This window comes from Choloepus didactylus, chromosome 2, assembly GCF_015220235.1.
Source record: "Choloepus didactylus isolate mChoDid1 chromosome 2, mChoDid1.pri, whole genome shotgun sequence".
Lineage (NCBI taxonomy): Eukaryota > Metazoa > Chordata > Mammalia > Pilosa > Megalonychidae > Choloepus > Choloepus didactylus.
The window spans coordinates 148558399-148580167 of NC_051308.1; the positions used below are offsets into that span (position 1 = coordinate 148558399).

The following is a 21769-nucleotide window of genomic DNA, read 5'->3' on the forward strand; positions in this document are numbered from 1 at the left end:
CTCTGTTTTAAGCATCTCTTTCTTCTCTTTTTCTCATAAATAGATGGAAATGGCCCTGTGGTAAACTCTCTCTGTCCTTTAATTTATCTCCCTGATTAAATTTCTTCCTGGCATTTCACACGTGTCCAGAAAGATTCATTTTCAGTAGGAGCAGCCAGCCCTTCAGTGGCACTTTGAAAACATCTGTTTCCTTGGCTGAGGACCAAGCACTACCAAGAGGGCCGTGGCTCTCCATTGCTGAGGGAGTTCTGTCTGCCTCATCACAGTTAAGTCACAGGCCTGTGGCTTAATTATCTTCCTAGCGTGAGAGCCCATCAGTCCAGGAACATTTCTCTCTTGTTCTCTAACTCTCTCCAGTGTTGTTCTTCCCTTGGTGAGCCCATGGGGTGTGGAAAGTGAACGCTTGGGGTCTAGGTCTCCTACGCAGTGGAGAACACATGCGCACACACCTGTTCATTCATTCAAACCAACATTTATTGAGCAACTGTGTCCTGGGGATGCAATGTTGAATAAATATGGTCCTTGTTCTCACTGAGCCCAGTAAGGGAGATGAATGGGAATACACATGTTATATTGGATTTTAATTATTTGCCATCACAGTGTTTTATAATCCATAGAAAAGGAGTATCGAGGAGATGTTACTAATTCTGTGATTTGCAGGGTTGGTTGGAGGGAGTGGTTAGAGAAGTTAGGAATGAGTGGAGAGAGAGGAAGAGGGCTCCTGGCCTCAGGGAATTCCAAATAGTTTGGGTTTGTTGGAATATAAGGAACCAAATGTAGAGATGAAGCAGATAAGATGAGCGGGCCTTAGAACTCTGGGTATCATCTAATAACATAAAATGAGAATGCTAGGTTGCCCCACATAGTAATCTTACCTACTAGAACAGATGACCTTGTAAGGACTATAGTCTGGAGGGCTCAAAATCTCAAAATCTGTTGCTATCTCTTTCTTCCCCTTCTCTCTCCATCTGCACTTCTCCCTAATCAAGATTTTGAAATGTTGATGGAGTTTCATGCTGAGGATGTCCAGTTAATGCATGACCTCCAGAACAAGGTATGAATGCTCTAGATTCCAAGGCCAAATGGGCTAAAGCCATGAGATTGGCTATGGAGGACAGACTTTCTTCCAGTTGTTGGGTTCACCTTTCCTGATAATGTGACATACCCTGGTGTATGGGTTGGTTAAGAATGGTAGACCAGTAGACCCCAAGACTGCAGCATTTGTTTCTCCCTGACCCTACTGCTTCAGGTAAATAGAGAGACATACACTCAGCCTTCTGGTCATGCTTGTCTTAAGTGTTTTTGCATTGCATTTCAGTTCAGTGTTCCGGGAATGCGTTTATTCATGACTAAACACGGGCAAAGGAAGAACTCCATCCCAGCAATATAAGCCTTTTAATCTCTGCCCTCTATAAATTGCTGATCTAAGATTTTTGCATCATGCTTTCATACCCGTGAACTTTGCTGGACTTCGTAGATTCTTTTGCATATTCTAGCAAATAGTAGTTATTTGAGAATCTGGAAGAGTTTACAGTATAATTTTCAAGTAACAATTCCAAAGTTTGGTAGAACTTGCTAGTAAAAACATCTAGGCCCAATGTTTTCTTTGTGGGAAGATATTTGACTACTTATCTAACTTTTTAAATGATTAAAGAATGATGGAGATTTTCTGTTTCTTTTTGTGTCTGTTTTAGTGCTATTTTTCTAGAAATTTATTTTTTCCTAAGGTTTCAAATTTATTGGCATAACGATGCTCATTAAATTCTCTTACTGTGTTCTCTATTTATGATTTACTTCCTTTTCATTTCTATACTGTTTTGTGCCTTCTTTATTTTTTCCCCCAAGGCTTATATCTGCCAGAGGTTTATCTATTTGATTAGGTTTCCCAAAAAACCAGACCTTATTTGTTGTTCCCCTGTTGTATCATTGTTTTGTATTAAATTTCTGCTCCAGCTTTATTTCTGTTGTTCAGCTTTCTTTGTGCTGTTCTCTTAACTTGAGCTGGACATTTATTAATTAATTTTCAGTCTTTCTAAATTAAGCATTTAATGCAATACGTTTTCTTCAAAATACAACTTTAACTGTATCCTACCTGTATCTTGCATATTCTGTATCCTACTTTCTGAAAATCTGTCTTGTAATTGAGTTTAATCTAGTTAACAGTTTTGAGTGATATATTTGGGTTTTTAGCTGTATCTTATTCTGTACTTCTGTACTGTATATTTGTATATTCTTAAAAAAATCTACTGGTTTGGGGGGTTTGGAGTGCCTTATTTTGAGTCTATTGTATTTTTTTTTTTTTGATACTCTGTTCCTATTCATATAGTGGTACTTTAAAAACACTTTTGTATTACTTTTTTGTAAGACATGAGGTAAAACAAGGTTTACCTCTTTCCGAGCAAGTAAGAGACCTCAGAACATTAACTATGGTTACATTCCTCCTGAATTATATGCCATTGTTGCTCCATATTTTAGTTCTGTCTTTTAAAAAAAAAAAAAAAAAAACTCTGTAAATTAGATATTCATCTTGTGCATACCATTAGAGCTGGTTGGGAGCTACCTACATGTTTTCCAAGTTATTTGCCTATCATTTATTCTTAGATCTTAGGCTTCCCTTCTGGCATCTTTACCTTCTTTTCAGAAGGGTATCTTCTGTTTTTGTTTGTCTCGATTGTCTTTATTCACCCTTGTTCTTGATAGTTCTGCTGAGCATGGAGTTTTAAGCTCCTCACTTTCCTGTTGGCTAATGAAAATTTGCTGTTAATCTGATTGTTATTGCTCTAGGGGCAATTTTTCTTTGCTTTTGGCTGCTTTTAAGATCTTCTCTTTGTCTTTGGTGGCCTGTAGTTAAATGAAACTTCACCTTGACACATAATTATTGTTTATACTGCTTGGTGTTCATTGGAATTCCTGTATCTGAGGATTATCTTTCATTATTTTTGAAGATTTTCCATCATTATTTCTTTGACTATTGTTTTTCCCCTTTCTCTCAATCCTCTCCTTCTAGAGCTCTGGTTAAATGTAATTAGGCCTCCTCATTCTACCTTACATAGTCTCTGTGCCACAGACTATGCAATTTCCTTATATGTTTGTTTTACTTCATAAATATTCCTTTCAGCCATGTATAGTCTGTGATTTAACCTGTCCATTGAGTTTTATATATTACTTGATTATAGTTTCTCATTTCTAAAAGTTATAGGTTATTTTTATATTTGCCTGTTTATTCTTAGTTCACTTTTTAAAAATTAAAAATTTTTTTGGAGCAGTTGTAGGTTTACAAAAAAATGCAGAAAGTACGGAGTTCCCATTTACCCACTTCCCCTACAGTTTTCCGTAATAACATTTTGCATTAGGGTAGTACATTTGTTAGAATTGGTGAACCAATATTATTATAATTATTTTATTAACTGAAGTCCATAGTTCATATTAGGGTCACTCTTTGTGTCTTACATTTCAATGGTTTTTTTTTTTTTCTTTTTTATTGTAACATACATACAGCATAAAATTTCCCATTGTTCTGGTTTGCTAATGCTGCCATTATGCAAAATACCAGAAATAGGTTGGTTTTTATAAAGTGGGTTTATTTGGTTACAAAGCTATGGTCTGATGGCTATGAAAATGTCCAAATGAAGGCATCAACACAAGTGTACCATCACCGGAGGACGTCCAGTGGCTTCTGGGAAACCTCTGTTAGCCGGGAAGCCACGTGGCTGGCATCTGCTGCTCCCGGGTTGTGTTCCAGCTCCTCTCTCAGCTCCTGTGCATTCTTCAAAATGTTGCTTTTGGGCATTTTGTCCTTTCTCGGTTTCTCTGGAGCAAACTCTGGGCTAGCATAAGTCTGCTTTCAATGGCCGTCTCCAAAATCTCTCTCTCAGTTGCTCTCCAAAATGTCACTCACAGCTTCTCTGAGGTCCTTCTGTTTGTGAGCTCTTTTATAGAACTCCAGTGATTAAATCAAGACCCACCCTGAGTGGGCAGGGTCCATATCTCCATGGAAATTATCCAGTCAAACATTTCACTCACAATAGATTGAGTCACATCTCCATGGAAACACTCAACCAAAGCACTCCAACCTAATCAACACTAAAACATCTGCCCCCACAAGACTGCGTTAAAGAACATGGCATTTTGGGGGGATATAATACATCCAAACCAGCACACACATTTTCTTGGATCACTTTTTGATTCCTTCTTTTATTTTTAAAAATTTATCATACGTAGTTGTTTTATAACCTGTATTCCAATATCTGAAGTCTTTGCGGGTCTAAATCTATTGTTTGTTTTTATGACTTTTATACATCATGGCTTGTTTTCCTCAGGTATGAGGTTATTTCTGAAAGAGAATTTATAGTTAATATGTGGATATCCTGAGGGGCTTCTGTTGAAGCCAAAGCACATCGTATAAATTTGAATCCTCAACCCAAATAAATGCTGGCCTGTGATTGTGAATTCTTAGGGGAGATTATTCTTACTGCCATTATTTTTTCCCAGCAGTATTGGTGTTGGAGACAGAGGTTTGTTTCTTGGTTCCTTTTGCTAGAGCATATGTGTATGTGTGTGTATGTATATATATGTGTGTGCATATATATATGTGCATATATATGTATATATAAACGCACATTCTTTCTTTGGGGTCTTGTTCAGGAGTTACGCTTGCAGGGTATGCTGGTTTGAATCTGTTATGCATCCCATAAAAAGCCATGTTCTTTAATGCAATCTTGTGGGGGCAGACCTTCTGTGGGGGGGACTTTTTGATTAGGTTGTTTCCCTGGAGATTTGACCCACCCAATTGAGGGTGGGACCTTTTGATTAGATTATTGCCATGGAGATGTGACTGCCCATTCAGGGTGGGTCTTCATTAGTATACTGAGTCCTTAAGAGAGCTTAGAGCTAACACAGAGCCAGATGCTTGGAGATGCATACAGAAAGTCATATGGAGATGCTAAGCTAAGAGATGAAGCCCAGAGTTTGCCCTGGAGAAACTAAGAGAGGACCCCTAGATGTTTAGAGAGAAATGTCCTGGGAGGACACACAAGGATGCACAGGAGCTGAGAGAAGCTGAGAGAGACAGGAGCCCCGAGTCATTTTGGAGAAAGCCGTTTTGAAACCAGAACCTGGGAGCAAAGGACCAGCAGATGCCAGCCACATGCCTTCCCAGCTGACAGAGGTGTTGCGGACTCCATCAGCCATTCTTCAGTGAAGGTATCCTCTTGTTGATGCCTTAGTTTGCAAACTTTTGTGGGCTTAGAATTATAAATTTGTAACCTAATAAATCCCCTTTATAAAAGCTAATCCATTTCAGGTATTTTGCATAATGGCAGCTTTAACAAACAGGAACACAGGGCATCAAGTTTAGCTCCTCACTTCTTTGGACCCTGGGCTCATCCTTCCTGTTTTCCCCCTCACCTTTTGTTGTTGTTTTGTTTTTCTTAATTTGTTTTCTGTTTCTGTATCTGTTGTATGTGTGTGCATGTGTGTTTTGAGAATTTCACTTTCTTATGACTTCAGTTGTTGCTGGAGTTCCATGAGTAGAATAGTTGATAGGTGCATTAGTTTTCTTTTTCTGCATAACAAATTATCACATACTTAGTGGCTTAAAACAACACCTGTTTATTACCTCGTGACTTCTATAGGTCCAAAGTCTGCCCGGCTCAACTGAATTCTCTGTTTGGAGTCTCATGCTTCAGGTTATTGGCTGGCTGCATTCTCATCTGGGGCTCTGGGGAAGAAGCTGCTTCCAAGCTCATTCAGGTTGTTGGCAGACTTCAGTTCCTTGAGGTTGGACAAGTGAGGTCCCTTTTTCCTGGCTGTTAGACAGGGGCTGCTCTCTTCTCCTAGAGACCACTTACAGTTCGTTGCCATGGGCCGCCTCACAAGTACTCTCATAATATTGCATCAGTAGCAGGAACCCTCATATCAAGCCCCCTCATGCTTCAAATTAGGTCCACCCAGATAATCTCTGTGTATAAATGTCAACGGACTTGGTACTTTAATTACAGGTGCAAAATCCCATTGCAGCAGTGCCTAGGTTACTGTTGGAATAACCAGGGGAGGGGAATCCTGGGGGCCCATCTGTAGAATTCTGCCTACCACAGTGAGGTTGGGAGCTGGCTGGAGCCTCACCCCTTGGGGCCTTGTAGGCCATGGTGAAGACTTCAGTATTTTGTTCTGATGAGATGAGAGCTGTTAGAGGATTTCGAGGGGTGGGTAACATGATCTGAGAAACATGATCACTTGGCTGCAGTGTGGAGAGGAGACTGGGGAGCTGGAGTGAAGCTGGTGAGGGTATAGCAGGGGTCCAGGCAAGAGATGATGGTGGCTGGGACCATACCTCTTGAACAGCTTGCAGTTCCCCAGGTGTACTGTGTTGCTTCATGCGTCTCTTGTCGACTTTAACATTTTTCATCACCTCCTACCACCTGGCTTCTTCACTAGGACAAGACCCTATTTACCCTCAAATCTTAGCTCAAATATTTCCTGAAAGGCACCTCCACAGTCTTTCTCTCCCACTGACACCTCTCCCTGGTTTGACTTGTGTTAGATCTGTTGATCTGTTTTCCCCATTTGCCTGTGACCTCTTTGAGAGCAGGGACTTTATCTTTAGTTTCAGTATTTCCATTGCCTAGCATAGCGCATGGCATGTTGTGGATACTTGATAATGTTTTGTGGAGGAATAAAAGAACATTAAGAGATGCTGGGGATGAAGTAGACTTGGTCTTTACTCTTGGCGAGCTCGCCATTCTAGAGGGAAAGATACACATATAACAAAACCAATATGGTGAACCTGAATACAAGTACCAAGTCACATGCACAAAGGTATGCCAACTCTGCAAATTACTCGTGTGCATAGAATTTAATGGGAACCTTTATCCTACTTAGTCTGGAATAATTGAATCTAGTTTCTCTTAGCTCCATTGCATGAAATAATGTCCTTATTACAAATGATTCCTTTTTGTGTTATTTCCAAAAGGACATTTATTTGGCAACACTGTTAGCCATTAATTTATTCTATAATATTTAAAGAAGTAAACATTCACTCACTTCAAACATTCTCTAATTGAAGATGTATCAGATTGTTTCCTTCCTCACCTATATTCCAACCACTTAGAAAAGAAAGTCAGTGTCAGTGCAACTCTGCTTATATATCCAAAATGGGAGAACCCCATCACCCAAAATAGCAAGCACTTACAGATCGAGTGTCCTTTTTTAAGAGGGAGGAAATCATTAATCTGGTTACTGATGAGAAACAAACTAAAATAGTAAACACATCATTTCTACAGCTCTCAACTAAACATCCTTCAGTCTGAACTTAAGCAAGTCAAACACTGGAAAGAATGATTCAACCGAAGTAGACCCGGGGATGTTACTTAAAACTTAATACACTTAAAAACAAAATAACGGGAGAGTCTGGTTTCACCCTGCTGCCTTCATATGGTCTGTTGGCCATTTGATGGGGGGCAGCACGCCTGATAGAAGAGGCCATGGGTGCCTGCCAGACCCTCCAGTTATAAACAGAGACGTTTGTAGTATCGTGGATTCAGAAGGGTGGGGATTCATAATTGGCATAAGCCCAAAAAAAATATTTAAAAAAGAACTTTTCATTTCCATTGCCAAGTTCCTCTGTTTTCTAGTGATCTCTCCTGGAGAATATAAATTTGTGGTTCAAGGACTGTTTGCTGCACAGTCTGGTATGAATAATTGGATATTCTATTTCAAATTAGAGGCTGGAGCTACAGGGCCAACTGCTCTGTTTTCTAGCCTGCCAAGAAGGGAATTTGTGCATTGAGAATGTCTTCTTTCTGGTTAGCTGAGAAAGAATGAGAACTAATATTTCTGCATTTAAATATAATTTTAATTTGGTTCAAGGCAGTGAGTTTTTTTTTTTTAATCATCATTTTATTGAGATATATTCACATACCACGCAGTCATACAAAACAAATCGTACTTTCGATTGTTTACAGTACCATTACATAGTTGTACATTCATCACCTAAATCAATCCCTGACACCTTCATTAGCACACACACAAAAATAACAAGAATAATAATTAAAGTGAAAAAGAGCAATTGAAGTAAAAAAGAACACTGGGTACCTTTGTCTGTTTGTTTCCTTCCCCTATTTTTCTACTCATTCATCCATAAACTAGACAAAGTGGAGTGTGGTCCTTATGGCTTTCCCAATCCCATTGTCACCCCTCATAAGCTACATTTTTATACAACTGTCTTCGAGATTCATGGGTTCTGGGTTGTAGTTTGATAGTTTCAGGTATCCACCACCAGCTACCCCAATTCTTTAGAACCTAAAAAGGGTTGTCTAAAGTGTACGTAAGAGTGCCCTCCAGAGTGACCTCTTGGCTCGTTTTGGAATCTCTCTGCCACTGAAGCTTATTTCATTTCCTTTCACATCCCCCTTTTGGTCAAGAAGATGTTCTCCGTCCCACGATGCCAGGTCTACATTCCTCCCCGGGAGTCATATTCTACATTGCCAGGGAGATTCACTCCCCTGGGTGTCTGATCCCACGTAGGGGGGAGGGCAGTGATTTCACCTTTCAAGTTGGCTTAGCCAGAGAGAGAGGGCCACATCTGAGCAACAAAGAGGCATTCAGGAGGAGACTCTTAGGCACAAATATAGGGAGGCCTAGCCTCTCCTTTGCAGCAACCGTCTTCCCAAGGGTAAAACTTATGGTAGAGGGCTCAACCCATCAAACCACCAGTCCCCTATGTCTGTGGTCATGTTAGCAACCATGGAGGTGGGTTAGGCGAATACCCCTGCACTCTCCACAGGCTCCTCAAGGGGGCACTACATCTTTTTTTTTTTCCTTGTTTTTCTTTCTTTTTTTTTTTTTAACTTTCCCTTCTTTTTTTTTTTTTTTTAATCATCATTTTATTGAGATATATTCACATACCACGCAGTCATACAAAACAAATTGTACTTTCGATTGTTTACAGTACCATTACATAGTTGTACATTCATCACCTAAATCAATCCCTGACACCTTCATTAGCACACACACAAAAATAACAAGAATAATAATTAGAGTGAAAAAGAGCAATTGAAGTAAAAAAGAACACTGGGTACCTTTGTCTGTTTGTTTCCTTCCCCTACTTTTCTACACATCCATCCATAAACTAGACAAAGTGGAGTTTGGTCCTTATGACATTCCCAATCCCACTGTCACCCCTCATAAGCTACATTTTTATACAACTGTCTTCGAGATTCATGGGTTCTGGGTTGTAGTTTAATAGTTTCAGGTATCCACCACCAGCTACCTCAATTCTTTAGAACCTAAAAAAGGTTGTCTAAAGTGTGCGTAAGAGTGCCCACCAGAGTGATCTCTCGGCTCGTTTTGGAATCTCTCTGCCACTGAAGCTTATTTCATTTCCTTTCACATCCCCCTTTTGGTCAAGAAGATGTTCTCCATCCCACAATGCCGGGTCTACATTCCTCCCCGGGAGTCATATTCCACGTTGCCAGGGAGATTCACTTCCCTGGGTGTCTGATCCCACGTAGGGGGGAGGGCAGTGATTTCACCTTTCAAGTTGGCTTAGCCAGAGAGAGAGGGCCACATCTGAGCAACAAAGAGGCATTCAGGAGGAGACTCTTAGGCACAAATACAGGGAGGCCTAGCCTCTCCTTTGCAGCAACCGTCTTCCCAAGGGTAAAACTTATGGTAGAGGGCTCAACCCATCAAACCACCAGTCCCCTATGTCTGTGGTCATGTTAGCAACCATGGAGGTGGGGTAGGCGAATACCCCTGCATTCTCCACAGGCTCCTCAAGGGGGCACTACATCTTTTTTTTTTTTTTTCCTTGTTTGTCTTTTTTCTTTTTTTTTTTAACTTTCCCTTCTTTTTTAAATCAACTGTATGAAAAAAAAGTTAAAAAGAAAACAAACATACAATAAAAGAACATTTCAAAGAGACCATAACAAGGGAGTAAGAAAAAGACAACTAACCTAAGATAACTGCTTAACTTCCAACATGTTCCTACTTTACCCCAAGAAAGTTACCTAATATAGCAACATTTCTGTGAACTTGTTCCTACTATATCCATCAGAAATTAACAGACCATAGTCATTCCTGGGCATCCCCAGAACGTTAAATAGCTTATCTGTTCTTCTTGGATTATTGTTCCCCCTTCCTTAATTGCTCTCTATTGCTAGTTCCCCTACACTCTACATTATAAACCATTTGTTTTACATTTTTCAAAGTTCACATTAGTGGTAGCATATAATATTTCTCTTTTTGTGCCTGGCTTATTTCGCTCAGCATTATGTCTTCAAGGTTCATCCATGTTGTCATATGTTTCACGAGATCGTTCCTTCTTACTGCCGCGAAGGCAGTGAGTTTTAAAGCTTTTAGATTTATAACATGCTAGCTTGATTTTAGGTTCTCCCCCTATATTCCTTCCCTTGCCTCTTTAAAAAAAGATGAGGAGAAGAATATGAGGATATACTAGGGGACCCCTTGCAGTTCTGAAACTAGAATTTGAGAACACTTGGATTCCCCTTTTGCTCTTGTAACTGGGAATGCACAAGGCTTCTGTAGCAGGACTGGCAGAGTTCATATGGGGACAAGCTCAAGAGGGGACTTCAGTTTCATCCTTTTCTCTGCTCTCAAGGCCTTTTAGATGAGGAAAAGCAGAATAACCCTGTGGGGAATGCCAAGTATCTCCTTGGAAATTCTCTGGGTGGTTTGCTGGGATTTCTTTCCTCGCTACACCTCCAGGTCACCTTCTCTGGTTTGTCCTGTACCTGGAAACTCGGGTTAACCTGTTAACAGGGGGGTCCCTGCCCAGATTTCTTCCGCACAGTCAGAAGTTGTTGTGGTTTCCTAACATGTGGTTTCTTTTGGCTTTGCCTTTTCAAAGAAGGTAATAATGGGAGGGGGCAGGGGAGTTGGAAACCTGGCAGAAGAATTCTGCCCCTGAGGCCAGGGTGGGAGACAGTGATTTGGCAACCTAGTGCCTTTCATAGCTTCAGTGCCTGGCAAGATTGAACCCTTAACTGTCCTTCAACCAGTATTTACTGAGAACCTGATAATGTGCCAGCACTTTGCTAGGCGCTAGAGATAATACGGTATCATACAGTTAGAGGCTCTGGTTCAAATCCCAGCCCCTCCTCTTCTAGCTGGCTATCCTCTGTTTTGTCTGTAAATTGGGGATAATACCACCTCCTTGACAGGGTTGTGAGGATCGAATCTTCCAATTTGTATAAATTGCTTTAGAACATAGTAAGTGCTCAATAAATGTTTTTTTAAAAAAAGGAAAGGACAATGGCAGTTTCTACCTCACATTTTATTTTATTGTTTTTGCAATATTCTGAACAGAGGATCATCACCCTTCATATCTGTCTTGTGATGGGGGTTGACCATCACTCAAGGCCATTTTTTATATTTTTTAAAAAGAAATTTTTATTATTATTTTACTTATCCCATTTTAAGATGGTCTTAGTTGTTAGAAAGCACTTCCTTAAGTGAGGTTAAAATCTGCCTCCCTCATAAGTCCTAGTTCTGTCAAATCTTTATTCCACACAATTGTTAGCTGACAAGCATTCCATGCCCACTTTCTCCCCAAGTCTGTTCTTCTCAGATTAAATGTTCTCTTCTTTTCCATTCTTCCCAATGTTATGTAATTTTGAGACCCACCCCCACCCCCACCCCACCACTGGTTGCCAGTTCAGTTCTTGTGTGCTAGCGTTCTATTTATTCCTATTTTATATACATTCAGAATAAAAGTGAGTATTCCAGACAACTGTGGAGTAGAGTGGCTCTCACCTCTTTTCATTCTGTGTTTTAATCTTCTATCAATTCAGCCTAAGATCCCCTAGCATCTTGATAACCATAACCCACTGTTTCACTATGGAACTTGGTCAACTGAAGTTCCCAAGTATTTCTCACCTATCTCATATTTTCTGCTTGCACAAGTAGGTTTTTATTGTAAGTTCAAAATTTATCTCTATTCCATTTCATCTGGTTAGAATTTGCCCATTACCTGAAATATTTGGGGGGGGGGAATGAAATTAATGTTATTTAACGCATGTATCACTAACACATATAACACTTAATACATGCCCTTATAGTGCTTATTGTGTCCCAGGTGCTGTTTTAAATATTTTGATAAGTTAATTTATTCAGTCTCTACATTTTATCCCCATTTCCCAGATGACAAAACTGAGGCACAGAAAGGTTGAGTTCACACTACAGACTGTATCTAGGTTCACACAGTAGTAGAGGTACTATTTGAACACATTAAATAGCCCTTTTGGATTTTCTTCATCTGAATTTGATCACTGTACCATCAAGGTTTTCATCCAAGTCATTATAATAGTATAAATAGAAGGGGGTGGGATGGAGCCCTTCCATCTACCCATAGGTAGTTTGTGTTTTTTGTTTTTGCAGGGGTGGTAGGTGCTGGTGATTCAGTTGGATCCTAATCTGCCTTACTAAATAACTTGGGTTTTTAAGTTGTTTGGCCATAGAGACTTTCTCAAGTTCCTTGCTAAAATTCTGATACAATTTATTTATAGCATTTCTCAGGCCTCCTAGTCTATTCATCCTATCACAAAAGGAAATGCATTTCTGATTTGTGATATTAACTCCCTTCATTTAGATGCTCGACATGTCATTATTTTAGTAAATTCTTTTTAGAATTTTGTCTAGGATCTGCCTTCTCACCAGATTTATAGGTTATAAAATCCTTTCCTTTCACCTTTTGGAAGCTTAAAGATTCCTCTCTCCCTTTCTCTAGAAATAGACCTGAAAACTTGCGGCATTCCCTGGGGTAATTCTTTCAGGCGAAACCACTCAACCTGTCACGAGAAGGGAGTGAATAACTAATGGTGACCAGCCTGGGCTCTGTGTCTGGAGTGGCTCCAGAGTGAGGTGCTGGCTTCTGTTAGCAGCATCTGCACTCAGAGACGGGATTCATCTCAAAGCGGGTAGGGTGGCCTGTGCTCTCCCTGCTTTCCAGCCGAGAGACCTCGGTACCCAAGAGCCTGGGGTTTCTCCTAAGATGTCCCCAACTGCCCTTGGATGAAAATCTCCACTCCTCGTTGATCCTCTGTCATGCACAGATGGAAATCAGGAGGTGCTGAGACATCTAGGTCCTCCAGCAGCCCAGGGCCCTTTGCATCTGGCAGTTTGCGTCTCCTGTTCTTAGTTTTCTCACCCCAAACTTAAATTATGAACATCCTTGTTATTGCATTTTTCTTATATTCCTTTCTGGCTCCTTGAGGCAGGAGTTAGGGAGAGAAGGTGTGTAAGAACAATCCTCTGTTCTCTGGGGGAGAGATCTCATTGGGGAATTGGGAGTGTGGTCCGTGCCAGGGGTGGATGAGTTAGGGAAGGCTTCCTGGAGGAGGTGGGATCTGAGACCCACTGGCCAGGAGAGGCAGAATCAGCTGCAGTGACAGCTGACCTTAGGCAGGAGAGGAAAATGAGGCTCCTTGAGTAATTTGGGGTTTCCCAATAGCTGATCCTTCAGCTCTGCTATCAGGACACTGAAAGTGCTATTATGAATCAGAAAGTTTTAATCACAAGTAAGACAGAAATCTAAGCAAGCACTTACTGGTGGTAGTTAAAGGCAGAGATCAGAAGGGAGATAGGTGAGAAAACAAACCTCAAACCTCTTTAGTCAGTTATGGAAAATTGTTTATTTTTCATGTTATTCTCATCTTCTCCAATTAAAACTCTCTCAGTTTTTGAGGGGTCTGCTTTTTGTTCTCTGTTTCAGTTTAGTCTCATTAAAATCATCCTTTTCATTCTTTAATGTACAACCCCCACAGATAGTAGTAGCTTTTGCAGAGAGATTAATTTCTAAACATTTAATTGCACATGGCAGTTCCATCCTCTACTCTTCCACAGTTCCCACCAAAAAGAACTAAAAATCCAACATCAAAACCTTTACTTTTTGTGAATATATCTCCATAAAATTGTAGGAAAAAATATAAGTTGGGATAAAAGTGCTGGAGGAAACATGGAGAGAGGGATGTACCTATTTACTGTTGGTGGGGAGGTAGAATGGTGTAGACTATCTGGAGAGCACTGTGGTGATTCCGCAAGAAACTATGTGGGAGCCATAAGGTCCTGCAACTCCAGTATGTGGTATGTACTTGGAAGATCTGAGAGCTGGGACATGAATAGACATTTGCACACTGGTGTTTACGGAGGCAGTATTCATGATTTGCAAGGGATGGAGGTGGCCTAAGGGTACATCAGCTGATGAACAGAATGGTGAAGTGTGGTGTGTGCATACAATGGAATATTGAGCAACTCGGAAAGGAGTGAAGCTGTGAGACACTCAGTGAGGTGAATGGATTCTGCAGACAGCATTTTGAGTGAAGTACACCAGAAACAAAAAGATAAACATTATAATGCCTCACCAATATGTACTAACTGTAGTGTGTAAACTCAGAACTGAATCTTAGAGCACAGCTTATCAGGGGAACACTTATTGTAATGGTCCCTAGATTGTAAGCTCTTACAGCAGTCACATCTATTCCTGAATTGTAATGGCTATCTCCAAATTCTGAGATGCTGATCCCTTTGTGTATAACCTGATCAGTCTCTGGAACTTTGGGTATCTGTGTGACACCTGAAACTCAGAGCTAGAGCTCGGCATTATGAATGTCAGTATTAGTGCATACAGCAATGGTTTAAAAAAAAAAAAAAAAAAAAAGCTGAAAAATAGCCCAGACTTCAGTTAAACATATGAATGAAGCACATCTGGTTAGGACTAAGGCAAATGAGGCCCAAGGGTAAAGGATGATGCTGACTGTGTTTTAAAACTTCAACTTCTGTGTGAGACCAAGGGAAGAGATGTTTATTTGGTACAGGATCTATATTTTCTGTAGTACACTAAATAATTTAATTTGTACGGTCAATTTATTCAAACACCATAATTACATGGAACTTTGAATAGGAAGTGAGATCTGGTAGGTTTGTACAGGTTAGTGTGAAAAAGCAATACATCCCAGAGTAATTTGGGCAGAGAATAAAAATATATATGCAGGGCCCCCCTCTGAGGAGCTGGGGGAAAATGCAGAAATGTTGGGCTTCCCCACCTGGGTTGTTGCTGATGTTCTCACAAACATTGAGGACTGACTGTTTGGTATGCTGAGCCCTATATCTTGGGACTTGCCCTTATTAAGCTTGTTACTGCAGAGGAGAGAGGCTAAGCCTACCTATAATTGTGCCTAAGAGTCTCCCCCTGAGTGCCTGTTTGTTGCTCAGATGTGGCCCTCTCTCTCTAGCTAAGCCACCTTGGCAGGTGAACTTACTGCCTTCCCCTACGTGGGACCTGACTCCCAGGGGTGTAAATCTCCCTTTCAATGCAGGATATGACTCCCAGGGATGTATCTGGACCTGGTATCATGGGATTGAGAACATCTTGACCAAAAGGGGGGATGTGAAATGAAACAAAATAAAGTTTCAGTGACTGAGAGATTCAAATGGAGTCGAGAGGTCCCTCTGGTGGGCATTCTTATGCACTGTAAAGATATCCTTTTTTAGGTTTTACTGTATTGGAATAGCTAGAAGTAAATACCTGAAACTATCAAACTGCAACAATTGTGTAACTGTGTAGCTTACATGGGGTGACAGGGTGATTGTGAAAAACTTGTGGATCACACTCCCTTTATCAGGTGTATGGATGGATGAGTAGAAAAATGGGGACAAAACTAAATGAAAAATAGGGTGGGATGGGGGGGATTATTTGGGTGTTTTTTTTTTTACTTTTATTCTTTATTCCTATTTTTATTCTTTCTGGTGTAAGGAAAATGTTCAAAAATAGATTGGGGTGATGAATGCACAGTGATATGATGGTACAGTGAACAGTCGATTGTACACCATGGATGATTGTATTGTATGTGAACATATCTCAATAAAACTGAATTTAAAAAAAAACCTTTACTTTCATCACAGATATTTCAAGTGAACGGCTTTGGATGGCTTTTTGTGTTGGTTTTAGCTGATTTGAATCATTCATCTAACGCTCGATGATGTTTGAATGACCAGTGTTACTTTCACATACATAAATAGCCCACTGGTACCCTAATATTTCAGATTTTCAAGTGAAAAGAAATGATATATTTCAAGAAAATGACAGAAAGGAACTGCTGGTCCCTGATGTCATTGTTTGGGGGCTACCTTATAGCTGAGAGTACTTCAGATCTCCTTTGTATTTTAGTCATTGAATCCTGACCAAGATTAGTGAAGTAAGGGTCCATTTGAAGGAAAAGTGCTCTTCTGTTTAGAAGTAGTATTTTTTTGAGAACTGTTCATAGAACTTTTTGCAATAATAGAAACTTTCTACAACTGCATTGTCAAATATGGTAGACGCTAGCCACATGTAGCTATTGAGCACTTGAAATGTGGCCATTGTGACTTAGGGATGGAATTTTAAATTTTATTTAGTCTTAATTTAAATGGTCACATGTGGCTAGTGGCTATTATATTAGTGCAACTGTAGAAAGAAGTAATTTTTATGAAATAGATAAAATCTGGGTTATCAAGAGAGCAGATGGATTTCATTGTTTTGCCATGTACTAGTCGAATATAGATTATACTTTTAAGGCATATTTGTCTGAGGTCCTTTTTTATGTTTCACTAGAATATCAGTTTATTAATTCAGAATGAGAAATGTCTGAAGTCCTTTAACTTAGGAACTTTAATGTCATGGCGTTGCGATAAGAAGGACAAAGCTGTATTAGGCTCTATGGGAGGGGCGGGGGGGCGGTGATTGTTTTGGTCTTTCTTTGCTATTACAATATTTCCATTGTGTTTGCTGAGTTTGTGCTTGGTTTAAGAAGTCCTAGAACATCAACAAACCCTGCTGGGGGTGATAGGTGCAATAGGTGTTGTGTGATCTGTGTCAAAGGTGTTGAAAGTGCTATTATGATAGATGAAAGAGAGAGAACAAGTTCAAGGTGGTGAGGAAATAAATGCTGCACGTGTTGGATGCTTCAACAAGGAAGGATTCTGGAGGACAAAGAACAAGCATGTGTGTGTAAAGTATTGTATCCCTATGTAGTAGACTAGTAATGTAGGGTATAGACTGGTAATCAGGGAGAAACAAAGCAAATGATTGATGCTGTTGGAAAAGGGGTTTCAGAAGTCTTTGATTGTACTTCTATTCATAAAAAGATTTGAGCCCGCAGCCAATGTGTGTCTGTTTACTTGTGTTCTGGTTTGCTAATGCTGCCGGAATGGAATATACCAGAGATGGATTGGCTTTTATAAAGGGGGTTTATTTGGTTACAAAGTTACAGTCTTAAGGCCATAAAGTGTCCAACCTTCACCGAAGGATGGCCAATGGTGTCTGGAAACCTCTGTTAGCCGAGAAGGCATGTGGCTGGTGTCTGCTCCGGAGTTCTGGTTTCAAAATGGCTTTCTCTCAGGACATTCCTCTCTAGGCTGCAGCTCCTCAAAAATGTCACTCTTAGTTGCTCTTAAGGTGTTTGTCCTCTCTTAGCTTCTCTGGAGCAAAAGTCTGCTTTCAAATGCCGTCTCCAAAATGTCTCTGTAAGCTGCAGCTCCTCTCTCAGCTCCTGTGCATTCTTCAAAGTGTTCCTCTTGGCTGTAGCAAGCTCGCTCCTTCTGTCTGAGCTTATACAGTGCTCCAGTTAACTAATCAAGGCCCGTGCTGAATGGGCAGGTCCACACCTCCATGGAAATTATCCAATCAGAGTTATCACTTACAATTGGGTGGGTTGTATCTCCATTGAAACGCTCAAAGAATTACAATCTAATCAACACTAATACATCTACCCACACAAGATTGCATCAAAGATAATGGCATTTTGGGGGACATATTACATTCAAACTGGCACAACTTCGAAGAGTAATTTTCAAAGCAGACCCTGGTATGCCCTGAGACTCAGTCAGGGGATCTGTAGGTTCTAACCTATATTTTCACAATAATACAAAGATGTTATTTGCCTTTTTCACTGAGTTGACATTTGCACTGATGGCTCAAAAGCAAAATGGTAGATAAAATTGCCCATGCTTCAGCCAATGCAAAACAAGGCAATGTACCAAATTATGCTAATTGTCATTGTATTCTTTACTTCTACAAACTCACAGTTTAAAAAAAAGTTTCACTGAAGAATGTCTTTGTTGAAGCAGTAAAAGTAAAATTTATTAAATCGCAACCCTTGAATAGACATCTTTCTAGTATTTTGTGTGATGAAATGGGAGGTAGGTATAGAATCCTTATGCTGCTTACTGAAGTATGATGGTCATCTGAGAGGAAAAACTCTTGTGCATTTACTTGAATTGAAACCTGAACTGGCCATTTTTTTCACAGTACATTATTTGGGCTTGAAAGAACAACTGACAACCAAACTATGGTTATTCAATCCTGATGTTTCACAGGTATTTTATAAAAAATGAAGGCGATCTTCAAGGAAGATATTTGATGGTGTTTGTTGCCAATGAAAAAATTCAAGCTTTTAAGCAAAAACTAGAATTTTAGAAAACTTTTATCCTCCAACTGTGAACTTGACAGTTTCCCAATACTTAGTAACTTTTCTGAGGAGACCAGTGGTAATATTAACAAATGTGATTTTTTTGATACCATATAATGAAATGGTTCAAGATTTGGAACATCTCCATAACTCAGTGAACCAGTATTTTTCAGCATGGCAGACTAACACTTGGATAAAAGATCCACTCAAAGTGCAGGATAGACCATTGGATTGTAATACAACTGACTGAGAAAAGTTCATTGATATGATTTCAGATTCCACATTGCAACTAACCTTTAGGAAACTAACACTTGTTGAGTTTTGGTATAATATCAAAGAAGAATATCCACAATTATCTGAAAAGTCTATTAAATCCCCCTCCCTTTTCCAATTACATATCTGTGTGAAGATGGACTTTTTTTTCAGTTATTTCAACCAAAACATATCATGACATATTGAATGCTTAAGTAGATAGTAGAATCTGCCTGTCTTCTATTAAGCCAGACATTTAGAAGATTTGTAAAAATGTAAAACAATGCCACTCTTCTCACTAACTTTGTTATGAAAAATATATAGTTATTTTTTCATAAGATGTTAACAGCTAAGGGGTTAATTTTTTTAACTAACTAAATAAATATTTTGTAGTTTTTTTCAGTTTTAGTTTCTAATATGGTATATATCAATAAATATGACCTACATAATGAAAACTGTTTGGTGTCCTCAATATTTAGAGTATAAAGGGATCCTGAGACCAAAAAGTTTGAGAACCATTGATTTAGACATTAAAACCTGTGCTAGCTGTCCATGCATTAAGAGATGAATATATATACCCAATGTACATTTTTAAATGTATATAAAAATAGAAGTTGGAAGGCATTAAACATCATTTCGGTGGTCCTAACATCTTCCTGCACTTCTGGACCAAACCATGGGACAGAGAATTAGCATAATACTGGATGTCTATAGGCTTAAAATGTTAATTCAGTAGAAAACTAGGGATTCCAGAACTTGCAGAGGAAGCTTGGCCAAAGTGCTGCTCACAAAGCTTTTAGTCACTAGCATGGTGATTCTGTGGACCTGGAGCCTGATGACGTGGGCACTTTGCCGGGGTCCATTGTGAGGTGATGAGCAGAGACCTTCAGAGGAGGGTAGCCTGTCACAGCCGACAGACTCAGCCACTCAAAAGAAAGATGCCTGCTGAAATGTCCACCAGCTTGAAGGCAAAGAGTGTGTCTAGTTTTAAGGCTTTGAAAGACCGATACTTCTCTTTGGTGGGAATGCATCCAAGAGCTGTAAGCTTTAGCTCGTCTCAGACCCTTTGGCCCTACAAAGGGACTCATTTCAAAACTTAGTCTGTTCATATGGAGAGGGACTCCTGGACCCCAGCTCTCCTGTGTGCATGTGCCCTGAGCACAGCCCCAAATGCCCAGCTAAATCCGTCTGAACATGGCCTGCTGGGTTGGATCCATTTCCACCACAAAATGGTCGTATCCCTGAGCTGGGAGTTTGGGACTCCTTGTGCCCTGGGCAGTGCTGCCTGGGCCTTCCTGTCTCTCTTGGAGTGGCGCTGCCATCTCCCTGCTCTCTCCACTGCCAGAGACCCATCCAACCTGCAGGTTTGGGTGTCCAGCCCACTCATCTGAAGACTGCTACTTTTTCTGCTCCTGCTCTCCCTTCTGACCAGCATGCACTTTCTGTAGACATGCTAAGATGTTCCTTCAGTGGACAGGTTAGTCTTACAGGCCTTGGAGCCTTCTGTCTTCTAAAAATGATTGCCTTTCTCTGCAGGGATGTGTTGGTCTTTTGAAGTTTAAATCTCTGAAGGCAGCTGTCTCTTCACTTTCTCTTTCGGGGATTGTGGGGGTGAGGGGCTCACGATAAACCTCCACATACCAAAAACATTGCTTCTCAAATCTCCCCATCCTTTCTTTTTGCCACTCCTTCATTGGATTCTCTTTGATGCCACTCACTGCTGTTACTTTTAATTATGTGATTAATGCTAACATTATTGTGATAGACATTAAAGCAGATATTAGATGAGGAGAAAAAAACACTAAGACATCAAAGAAAATTAGGATGAATTGTTCAGGTTCAGGATGAGTGGGGGGGTAACAGCTGGCGATAAACAGAGGAAGCTGTGGTTTAGAAAGCAGAGCTGGGATGGGATTCAGCTCTCTCACTGGGCACAGGACTCAGCTCTTTCTCTGTCTCACTGGTCGGGACTCGGCTCTCTCTCACACTGGTCAGGATTCGGTTCTCTCACTGGGCACAGTACTTGGCTCTCTCTCTCTCTGGGCACAGGACTCGGGTGGCCTGGGACAGCTGTTCTACCCACATGAGCCTCCATTTTCTTATTACCAAAGTGGCTGTCACACAGCTGCCTCATGGAGACATAGTAGGGATTGAATGAGATGATGTGTATTTGGGCATCCACTTCTGTCTTATTCTCCCCCTCTGCCCTTCTCAGAGCTCTTTGCTTTAAACATGTAGGCTAGTGTTTGTGTTTGAGTGAACCTAGAATCACCACATAAAAATATTCTGATGTTTGGGGGCTGAATTTGACAGGAAAGCATGTGGAACTTCTAGACTGAGTCCTGGTTGGATCTCTCCCACGCCCGCGTCCCCCAAGCACACACTCATAAAAGGAACCTGTGTCTATTTTAACTTTCTTATCTGTCTGCTGTGGGTATTGTCTAGGAGGTGGGAGACCAGCTTCATAATCTGAATGAATAAGGGTGAGATAATGCAGGACACACTTTACTCAATGTAAGAAAGCACTGTTCCTAATTGCTCTCATATGTGTATTTTCTCTTTTCAGGGATCAGCATCTTCTGGACCCAACTCTGGAATATGTGAAGGTAGGGAACAAAGATTTAACATGTAGCCATGAGTCTGTGTAATAATACATTTCCTGTGTCTAACGTTGTTGCCAAATAATGCTACTGTCGGCCTTGTGTAGGAAGCAGGTTAGATTGTCTGAAACAATGGTGAGGTAAATCAACTCTCCTAGGCCTTTGGTACTGCATCAGCCTATTACTGATCTACAATCTTCCAAAACCCTTGGGGCCGGCTGTGTTTGAATATTCAGAATTTTTTTAGAAAGGTAATATAGTGCATGTATTAACACCCCCCAAAAGGATTTGGGGCCGGCACCCCATAATCAAACTGATTGTCTCTGCAGGGAAATGTGAGAACATTTCACACCAAGTGGGATAAATAGACTAAATGGCTTTACATTGGTTCAGGTCAGTTTTTTTTTTCTCTTTAAGTAGTTTTATTGCGATATATTCACACACCATACAATCCAT

General features: G+C 40.3%; 1 protein-coding gene across 2 annotated transcripts in view; it reads left to right on the forward strand.

Moving 5' to 3' along the window:
- The window catches only part of BCAR3 (BCAR3 adaptor protein, NSP family member), a 140528-nt gene that overhangs the window by 29508 nt on the left and 89251 nt on the right, over positions 1-21769 (forward strand). For both annotated transcript variants that reach the window (XM_037826609.1, XM_037826608.1), the window contains exon 3: positions 21280-21319. In XM_037826609.1, coding sequence (XP_037682537.1) covers positions 21280-21319 — 40 coding nt within the window. The remainder of the gene's footprint in view (positions 1-21279; positions 21320-21769) is intronic.